This window comes from Abramis brama (genome assembly GCF_963993115.1).
Source record: "Abramis brama genome assembly, chromosome: 5".
Lineage (NCBI taxonomy): Eukaryota > Metazoa > Chordata > Actinopteri > Cypriniformes > Leuciscidae > Abramis > Abramis brama.
Window position 1 is genome coordinate 41,327,795 of NC_139967.1, and position 11,262 is coordinate 41,339,056.

Below are 11,262 nucleotides of genomic sequence, written 5' to 3' on the forward strand. Positions count from 1 at the left end.
TTGCGCAATGCACCTTTAAGGAACTTGTCATACTCAACTGGGAAGTATGGTGAAACTTTTTACACTATTCATATGCAATTTTAGATATATGTAACACTTTATTTCAAAAGTCCACTTTAGACATTCTAGGCCTACTAAGTAACTTTGCACATACGTCAGCTAACTCTCATTAGTAGACTGTCTGATTAATATCTGCTAACAGTTTATTTTGATGATCCACCAACAGACATTCACTGACTATAAATAACTTAGCAACATGTCAACTTATGCTACCAACCTGAACCCTATCCCTAACCTAACAGTCTACTAATATTCTAATGAGAGTTAGTTGAGTTGCAAAGCTACTTATAGTTAGAAGAATGTCCAAAGTGGACCATCTAAATAAAATTTAACCTGGTATTTTACTGTAAAACAAGAAAAAAAAAGAAGAGACAAATGCTGTATGGGGGCAATATCATGATGCTAGCTCGCTCCAGCATGTTTGAGGAATTACCCTACACAAACCGTTTGTGATTATAATCGGAAAATCAACAGCGGCATTGTGTGGATCTGTTAGGCTGGGCCAGATCTGGCAAACACGGCCGAGTGGAGATGTAAGATACTGCTATGGTTGAATTCTGCTGAATATTTCACTGCAATGATAACTATAAAATCAAAACAGCCCCTCTCTGCTGAGATATCATGTTCAAAAAACACTATATGTGATGATTATAATGTTGCAGCCTGGGAACTAATGCATTTAACATCACATACCGCTGGCATTGACATAATGTGCAAATTATGTCCCCCTAGCATAACAAGGACACAAAACACCTTTCTGTTTTCACACTTAATTTATTTTATTTCATTTTATTTCAAATAAAACATTCTCTGTTGCCTCACCACTCACTAATGTCTGTCTTCACTTCCTGCCACAAAAGAGGGAAAGACGGTATACGGCGACAGTTATGTCATTGTCAAAACATGTTAGTGCTTTACGAGTTGACGGTGGTGAATCACATGGTGACTATGTTGGCCAATGTGGATTGTCTAATAGGCCTGTTGGGTCACACCATGTTGGGAGAAAAAATATTTTCCAAACCAGTTCTGAATGATGCTGGGCGTATTTTGAATGAAAGGATTTGCAAGTGAATATGGTATTGCATGAAATAAACATACAATTATGTTCCAGTTTTGAAATACATACAGTTTGATCTAAAAACAGATGTGGCAGATATGCATCCTAATTTATATATGCATCTAAATACAACTCTGAACAAATAGGGGTGGCAACTGGCAAGCAATGGAAATGCTGATGACCTTGCCCTGTCTGTATGCGTCCTGTTGAGGAAGGGTGAGGTGATATCTATAATAAGGATGATATTCCTGGATGAACTGCAGCTTTTCTGGAATGACTAGCACTAATAAAAAATGTATAAATAAAATCATGTTTTTCAATAGCATGTTTTTGGGCATACAGCATGAGATATGATATGATATGATATGATATGATATGATATGATATGATATGATATGATATGATATGATATGATATAATGAAACAAAGAGCAAATTATGTTAGCAAGATTAAGACAGTGGAAAACGAGATTAAAATCTTTAAGTGTATCACATGAACGATGTGAATGATGTTTGCAGGATTTCAGAAAATAAGTTGTGAATGTGAACACTGAACACAATGATAAACATACTTTTAAAGGGACAAGATTTAGTAACTTTCTCCAAGACTTTGCAGTGTTGTGGAAGCTAAAGTCAATCAATCAACCAATCATCCATCAATCAACCAATCAATCACCCAATCAATCAATCATCCAATCATCCAATCAACCAATCAACAATCAACCAATCAATCAACTAATCAATTAATCAATTAATCAATCAATTAGAGGACAAAGACAACATCAAATCTATAATGTACCTATAATCTTGTTCTGGAACAAAAACATTTTCGAAAAGAATGATCTCTATTAGGATTAATCTGTTTATTTGCATGAACCGACCGAACAAATCATTTCAGAATGAATCGAATCACGTAATCTATCAAAATTTATTTGTAATATTTTTATTACAAAAAACTAAACAAAGTCAAAGCAACTCAAGAGAAGAAAAAGCCCAGTTACAAAGACACAGGATACTTTATCCTCCATTTGCAAAGGTAGGCTATATCAAAGAATATTTTGTTCATGTTAAAGAATTTCCCATTTCTTCATAAAAGAGGGGAATTAAAAGAATAGTTCACTTAAAATGAAAATTCTGTCATTATTTGCTCACCCTAAAGTTGACAAACCTGTGAATTTCTTTCTTCTGCTGAACACAAAAGAAGATAGAGTGAAGAATGTCAGTAACCAGACAGTTGATGGACCCCATTGACTTCCATAGGGGTGAAAAATACTATGAAAGTCAATGGGGTCCATCAACTGTTTGGTTACTGACATTCTTCCAAATATATTCTTTTGTGTTCAGCAGAAGAAAGAAATTCTGTATTTTTTTAAACTGAATATTTGCAGTATACGAATTCAGAACAAAAAAACTAGCTGTTTGAAAATACATGTCTATAAAATTCAGCCATAAAAACATTTCAATTTATTAAATTTCAAATGTTCAATATTCGTTTAAAAAAAATCAAATTCAGAACTATTTAAACTACCACCTAAAATTCAGTTTTGTTAGATTTCACTTGTAAATAATTCAAATTTACACAATTCAAATTCAAATCATATTGTCATATTTTAAGCTCCATATACTGTTACCTAATTACATTGTTACATGTCCAAAACAAATAATAAAAAAAAACATGGTATTTTTAGTAGGGATTATGGGGATGACATCTGGAGGATGCATGGTTGATTTTCTATTTAATTTCTTGTATATGCCTACTATATGTTTATTTGATATAATAACTCAGACTGAGACTTATATTAATAATCAATGCAAAACTACATCCAGTCATTTGCATGTGCTATTTATTTTATACCCAAAATCGATGTAGATCCACATCAGTCCAATAGGTGGCAGTATGTGGACTCAGATATGTGATCTGCCACAAAAAAGACTCGAAGATCTTCTCGAAGAAGAAGACGAGAAGAGGATCATGGCGGAGGAGAAGAAAGATGCCCGATCAGGGAAAGCTCCTAGAAAAGAGTCTCAGCCTCTCATTATCGCCAAAACTCCAGCAGAGGAGCAGCGCTTGAAGTTGGAGAGATTGATGCGAAATCCCGTGAGTTAAAGCTTTACATCAAACTAGCAGGTTTCATTGGAGTAGTAATGATGCTACCGAACTGTTTGCATTGCACACCAAACAGTGCTATGTTTTATATTGTGTTTTTTAAGGATAAACCTGCACCCATACCAGAGAGACCCAAGGATTGGAATCCACGCGCTCCACCAGAGTTTGTGCGGGATGTGATGGGTTTGTGTCGTTTGTTTACTCTCTCAGATCTAGGCATGGGAATCGAAAGAAATGTAAAGATTCGCTCTTAGAACGACCCAGGTGCCTTATTAATAGCACCATTAACGATTCTTTTAGTACTTTTGAGTTAGAAATATCAAATATGTATAGAAAAAAATATGATTTTTGAGTTGAGTGCTCTCAGAAAATGAGATAACTGCAGATTTTAGCAGGGTCGGTATAGCGCAAAACAAACGTTTAAACTTAATACAATTCTTGCAAAGAGTTTATTTAATAATGATCAATTATTGGTCATAAATATATTGAGTAAAATCTCATGTAATTAAACGTGTGGTTGTGGTAACCTCATTCATTTTCAACTAATTAACTTTCATAAATTCATGACAAACATAACGTTACATGTCACAAATCGTAAGTCAGGTCAGTTTAACATATTAGTACCACTGCTTGGTTCAATCATATGCGACTAAATAATTTGCAATTGCAGTTTAGTAAATGAAATGAATTCAGGAACGATTCAAATGTTTCACAAACGTTTTTGATTCACTAAAAAAGAACTGCTCATAAAGAATCGGGAATCAGAAACTGCAGGTGTCTGAGTGATGTTGTGGCGCTGCTGAATAAGTAAGCTTCAAGAAACGCTTTCAGAGTATTTGGATAGTGCATTTCAAAGAATTGTTTTTAAACCACTAGTTTTGTTTGTTTGACGTGCATCATATAGTAACTTCCCCATATTGTCACTGGCTGCACCAACAAGTCGTCCATCCCCAAACTCATGCCTTTGGCGCTGAGCTGTCTCCAGGATTTGAGACTGGCTAACACCCTCGGTTTAAAATATATATATTTTTTTAATTAATCAACTTAAGGGATAATTTGTTAGTTTAACTGCTTCTTTTGCTCTCCTCATTTGTAAGTTGCTTTGGATAAAAGTCTGCTGTATGATTATATGTAAATGTAAAGGGTTAGTTCACCCAAAAATTGTCATCAGTTACCCATCCTTATGTTGTTCCAAACCCGTAAGACTTTCGTTCATCTCCGAAACACAAATGAAGATCTTTTTCAATGTATTCTGGAGATTTCTGTCCCTCCATTGCAACTACCACTTTGTCGCTTCATAAAGAAATAAAAAAAACTTGTGGTTCTTGCAGAAGCTCGAACGTGATGCGTGACACGAGAATGAACCTCATTGGTTCTTGCGGAAGCTCAAACATGATGCGTGACACGAGAATGAACCTCATTGGTTCTTGCGGAAGCTCAAACATGATGCGTGACACGAGAATGTACCTCATTGGTTCTTGCGGAAGCTCAAACGTGATGCGTGACACGAGAATGAACCTCATTGGTTCTTGCGGAAGCTCAAACGTGATGCGTGACACGAGAATGAACCTCATTGGTTCTTGCGGAAGCTCAAACGTGATGCGTGACACGAGAATGAACCTCATTGGTTCTTGCGGAAGCTCAAACGTGATGCGTGACACGAGAATGAACCTCATTGGTTCTTGCGGAAGCTCAAACGTGATGCGTGACACGAGAATGAACCTCATTGGATCTTGCGGAAGCTCAAACGTGATGCGTGACACGAGAATGAACCTCATTGGTTCTTGCAGAAGCTCAAACGTGATGCGTGACACGAGAATGAACCTCATTGGTTCTTGCAGAAGCTCAAACGTGATGCGTGACACGAGAATGAACCTCATTGGTTCTTGCAGAAGCTCAAACGTGATGCGTGACACGAGAATGAACTTAATTGGTTCTTGCAGAAGCTCAAACGTGATGCGTGACACGAGAATGAACCTCATTGGTTCTTGCGGAAGCTCAAACATGATGCGTGACACGAGAATGTACCTCATTGGTTCTTGCGGAAGCTCAAACGTGATGCGTGACACGAGAATGAACCTCATTGGTTCTTGCGGAAGCTCAAACGTGATGCGTGACACGAGAATGAACCTCATTGGTTCTTGCGGAAGCTCAAACGTGATGCGTGACACGAGAATGAACCTCATTGGTTCTTGCGGAAGCTCAAACGTGATGCGTGACACGAGAATGAACCTCATTGGTTCTCGCACGTCAAACGAACATGCTTGAGCTTCCGTTTACCACAACTGATGTGTTAGTTGATGAACGTTTAAATGTGAATAAATGCCTAAATTAAATCTGTTCATCATATAAAGCGATCGTGTCTCTTTAAATTAGCTCTAAACCGCTCAATTCATATGGATTAGTTTTACAGTCTCTTTATGAACTTTTTGAATTTTCAAAGTGGTAGTTGCATAACTGTCAATGGAGGGACAGAAATCTCTCAGATATTATTAAAATATCTTCATGCGTGTTTCGAAGATGAATGAAAGTCTTACGGGTTTGGAACGGACATGATGGTGAGTAAATGATGACAGAACTTTAATTTTTGGTTAAACTAACCGTGAATGTCCCAATATGTTTGTTGATCTATGTTGTAATATCAAGTTTTCATATGGGTTCATATTTAGTCTAGTACATACTCTTTACTGTCCAATGCCTGTCCATTGATTCCAACATTCCCAGAATTTCTGCCCACACAAATAATGTCAGGATACCAGAATTTAGTTATTAGTAATTTAATTGTATTTAACTCCACCCCACCACTCTTCAGGGCTGTGGAGGTGTGCGTGTGTCTTTAGTGAGTGCTCTTATGTTTGATTTTCTCAGGTTCCAGTGCTGGCGCTGGCAGTGGTGAATTCCATGTGTATAGACATCTGCGCCGTCGAGAGTATCAGAGACAAGACTTCCTGGAACGAATATCTGAGAAGGTAGGGATATTTCTGCCTAAAGCACATGTAGGAGCCAAAATAAATTGTTCAACCACTAGATGGCGGTGTGGACCAGTGGTGTAGGTGTAGGTCACCTGTTCAATTTCACGTTTAACTTACGAGGTTGTATCAGGAGGGACAGGTGGTGGGAACAAATGGTTCTTATCATAGATCAGGGGTACCCAACCCTGCTCCTGCCGATCGACTGTCCTGCACAGTTCATCTCCAACCCTAATCAAACACACCTGCCTTTAATTTTCAAGTGATCCTGAAGACCTTAATTGGTTGCTTCAGGTGTGTTTGATTAGGGTTGGAGATAAACTCTGCAGGACAGTCGATCGGCAGGAGCAGGGTTGGGCACCCCTGTCATAGATCCATGGGCTTTTAAACCTGTAAATTGTTTTTGTGTGGACATTGTTTATTCCAAACTATGAGTGAAGAACATCTTACTACCTTGCCCTGGCTTATTGGAAAGCCACTACAGCATATGATTATTAACTAGAAACCGCTTTAGTGTGTATGCATGTCACTAGTTAAGTTTACACTAGGGCTGTCACTAACAATTATTTTGGCAATCGAGTACTTGGTCGATTATTTTGACGATTAATCGAGTAATCAGATCAACAACCGTTTACAAACTGATGTATTCTCCTGTGTTGGCTTTAGTGGTGTGCGATTATATATCATCTGCGAAAATATCGTAATTGTTGTTTTAACGATATGCGATTTGACATTATCGAGTATAGCCTATCCCTCACACACACCCAGAGAGTGCATGCATACTCTACGTGATGTAGTCTTGTAGATTAGACTAGTGCAGGTACGCATTTAGAGTGCACGCTTTCACTGCGTGATTTAGTCTTTATTTATATAATTTAGTAATAAATATCACAAGAGTGCAGTTTTTCTCCAAATATCAGCATAACAAATATGATATTGATTTTATACAAGTTTATTAAACAAGTTAATATTACGTGACTTACATTTTAGACACCATATTGCCTGCTTTTGCTCTATTATGCCAACGAAAATAAATTGATGCATTGTGAATCGAGAAATGATTCTGGATCGATTCCAATTTTTTCCGAATGCATTGCGATTCTCTCTTGAATCGATTCTGAGCTTATTTTTTAACAGCAGATGGCACTGCGTGCTTTGGAAACAGCCGTAATCTGCTGGCTTCCAGTTCCTTACACACACACCACTTGAACCTTCTATAAAATAATCATTCATAAAGTTCAAAAAGGTTGAAGCGAATTACAAGGGTGTTTGCAGTAGGCTGTATAGATTAATCTCACGTCATAAAAGCATTCTGAGGTGCAAGTATATTCTCAGACTCAACCGAACGCACGAGCGCTCTTCTTCGTGAGCATTTGAGCGTGCCGTTAAAAACTAGCCTAGAGCGCCATCTGCTGTTGAAAACTAAGCTCAGAATCGATTCGAGAGAGAATCACGATGCATTTAAATTCCCTAATAAATTAAACTCCGCTGAATCGCTACATTATATTTCTCAACGAGCCGCAACTGACGAAAGTAACCGCCCGTTGTACCTTTCCAGTCAAATATTGCGTTGCAAACATCAATAACAGCTTTAAATTGTCATTGCTGGCAGATGACCATGGTATTATTATTATTATTTTTTATTTATTTATTATTTTTATTATTTTTTTTATTTATTTGTATAGCGCTTTTCACAATACATATTGTTTCAAAGCAGCTTTACAGAAAGTGCATTTCAGAAATGTACATAGAAAAATACATAGGTATTAGCGGGATAATCCACGGATAGCTGTGCATTTAATGCACGACTTGGAGGCAAAGAACCGCCCGACGTGAAGTGGAGTGTAGTTTACTTGTTTTAATTAAAAGGCACCAGAATAGCCTACATGAAATGGTATTTACTCCAGTAACATTTTTCTGGGGGAGGACCCACCCACTTTTTTTTTCTTCCGACGCCCATGGTCAAATGCTTCTTTCCTTGAATGAATCAGCCGTTTGAATGAATCGGTTGAATCTCAATGATTCGCTTATTACTAGTGACTTGCTGCCACCTACTGGCGGTTTCAGTTTCACATTTAAAGTATCTTTTCTTGTTTTAAATCATTTTAATTATCAATATTGCAAAGATGAATTTTGTTGATACTGATTTCATTTAATTGGCAGCAGCCCTGTTGTCTTATTTTTGTTTAAAAAATAGCTTTATAAAGGTAAAAATGCCCATATTAGGTAAAAGTTGGCTAGTTGGCTTAGATTTATAAATTAAGTTACAAATCTGGTGAAATGGCACACACTGCGTACCTAGATGAACATTATAAGCAACCCAAACATATGCAGAGATGGAATGCAGTTCTACCCGTTATTTGTAGAGGCTTAAATAACTGGATTTGGGTGTGGCGTCAGAGTAGCGGTGGATGTGCTCTTCTCTCAAGCTCACGGGTTCAGAGGATCTACATTTTGCTGTTGCTGTGACAATCAATATTGAGTTGAGTTTGCCAGTGTAATGTTAGATGTTTATGTGTGAATAAAAGATCGTGTCTCTTCAGAAGACTTTAAACCGCTCTATTAAAATAAAATGTTGTTAAATATTTATGGGGTCTGTTTTCAAGAGTAAAAAATATATATATATATATATATTTCAAGATGGAGTTTAACTTATATTGGTTCACATTTAATTTGTTTCACTTTTGCAGCAAAAGCTGGATGAAGATTATATTGCGAAGGTGAAAGAAAACCAAGAGGCTGCTGTGGAAAGAACAGCCAAACGCAGAAAGAAGAGGTTTGCAAAATACCATCTTGTGTTTGATTCAGAATCTCTAGAAAGCTCCAAATCGTTAGCCTCATAGCATAATTGCCCAAGTCATTTTTTGTTTCTTGTTTTCCAAAGAAATTGAAATATGACTTAGGCAATTATGCTATGAGGCTAACGAAATGTATCTCTTGTGTTTCTAAATCTCAATTGTTCTTTTGTGTCATTTAGGGAAAAGTTGAAGCAAAAGAAGCTGATGGCCAAGAAAGCCAAGATGGAGAGCCAGAAAGAAGGTTAGAGATAATAAAGTTTTCACTCCCTTGTTCATGTTCTGTGGTATTACTGAATTTAATCACAGTGGCCTTTTTTATTAGCAAAAACAGGAAGGTATCTACTAAATAAGCAAATAAATATTATATAATTCTTATATTAATAATAGTTAACAGTTAATTGATTTGGCAAAAAGGCAAAATAAATCCTCTCTGCCTCAGTGTTGTAACATCATGAATGTGAATATTTAATATATATTCTGTTTTTGATTGACAGCACAGGTTATCATCATGAGTTTAGGTAATTTTAGCTTTCATCTAAGCGGTGTTTGTGTCAGCAGGCTCTGAGGAGTCGTCGTCTTCCTCGGCTTCTGAAGCAGAGGAACGAGATGATGATGCAGAAGTGCCCAGCTTCATCATGGGGAAGAGGTGAACGAATGAAGGAATGGAAATATCCAGCATATATTACCATGTGATGCCTAAAACACCTCAAGCAGAGAACGATTATCAAATTGTGTTCTGACAACACTCTTTGTTTGAAATGTTTCAGAAGTGCTCTGGCATCCTTTATGGTTGATGTTAAACACTTGAGGTTGATATTGTCTGATGTTCAACACTGTAAACATTTGGACATTTGAAACGCTGTATGTTTTTCTTCACTGGAGTGTCGATAAAATCATTTGGTAACGCTTTACTTGAAGCCTTCATATATAATGCATTATGAAAGTGTTTTTAAAGCATTAACTATGCTTGTAATGCACCTTATAATGTGTTGTATAATCTCATTAATAATTGTAATCTCAGTTATAATATACTTATCTATTCATTGAACACACCTTTAGAAAGGATAATGCATTGAAAAACACGACAAACAATACTTAGATATAATTCATTATAATGTGCACTATGAATACATTTATAGTGCATTATACATAAAGGCTTTAAGTAAAGTGTTCCCAATAATTTGACCAGGATTGACTTTTATTCTGTTGTAAATATGTATTTTTTAAATAAACGGCAAAGGGACTAGTTGTGTTTGGCGTTTAATGAAACATTTTGTGGCTGCTGGAAATTCAGCTTTGCAATTACAGAAATAAATTACATTTTTAAAATAGACAGTTATTTTAAAATGTAATATCTTACAATATTACTATTTTAACTACCGGTATTTTTGATCAAACAACAATGCGGCATTGAGTATGAGAGACTTTTTTTTTTAAACAAACAAAAAATTGTAAGGGTTAAAATAAATGTATGTACATGTATACATACACACTTATATGTGTACAGTATATATAAATGAATGCATTTTTGATGCATTATATATACGCAGTATTTTTTATGCTATTTCCAGAGAATAACTTTGACATTGATGCACTAGATTAAATATAGGAATATATGGATATTGTATTATTACTATGTCATGATTTCAACTCTTCAGTTTTTGCAAATATTATATATTCAGAGTTTTACACATTCACATATAGGCGTTTAACAAAGAGAACGTTAGAGAAAATATCAATGTCTGACTATAAACAAGTTGATATGCTTCGTGTCTAAGCTGGTCTGGTTGAGCTGGTTTTACCTCAGACAAACACAAATATGTATATTTAATTACAGTTTCTGGGGTTGCAGAATATGCGTAGTTTGTCACAGAAAACCAATATGATGGTGTAAATAAAACATTGTTTTCATGCTTAAGTTATTAATGTTCTTCCCTCAAGACATTAGGAATTAAGAACTGCTTGTATTATTGGTATATTGCATGAGTAAACTCCACGCCCCTGCTTTTGGATATTGTGTTAACGCACGTCATCTGATTGTTTTGTGGTAATGAGGTTTGTTAACTTTAACATTACTCATTCAAACAGCCTTTCGTCCGTCGACTTTATTTTCCATTCAAGCATCAGATATGTTGGTCACATGCAATGACTACACAATTGTAGGTAGCTTGAGACTGTAATTGTGGCACTGTCAATTCAAAAGTATTTAAGCAGAAATCATTTTAATATGATTCAAGCCTTTTTCAAAGCTTACAAATGAACAATAATAAGA

At 36.1% G+C, this 11,262-nt stretch overlaps 1 protein-coding gene across 1 annotated transcript; it reads left to right on the forward strand.

Moving 5' to 3' along the window:
- Positions 1–2,992: 2,992 nt before the first annotated feature.
- Positions 2,993–10,236, forward strand: prkrip1 (PRKR interacting protein 1). Its single transcript, XM_084114323.1, has 6 exons — positions 2,993–3,214; positions 3,328–3,406; positions 6,092–6,192; positions 8,883–8,968; positions 9,170–9,231; positions 9,549–10,236. The coding sequence occupies exons 1-6, from the start codon at positions 3,014–3,016 to the stop codon at positions 9,638–9,640; spliced, it is 621 nt and encodes a 206-aa protein (XP_083970449.1). The 5' UTR covers positions 2,993–3,013; the 3' UTR covers positions 9,641–10,236.
- Positions 10,237–11,262: the final 1,026 nt, after the last annotated feature.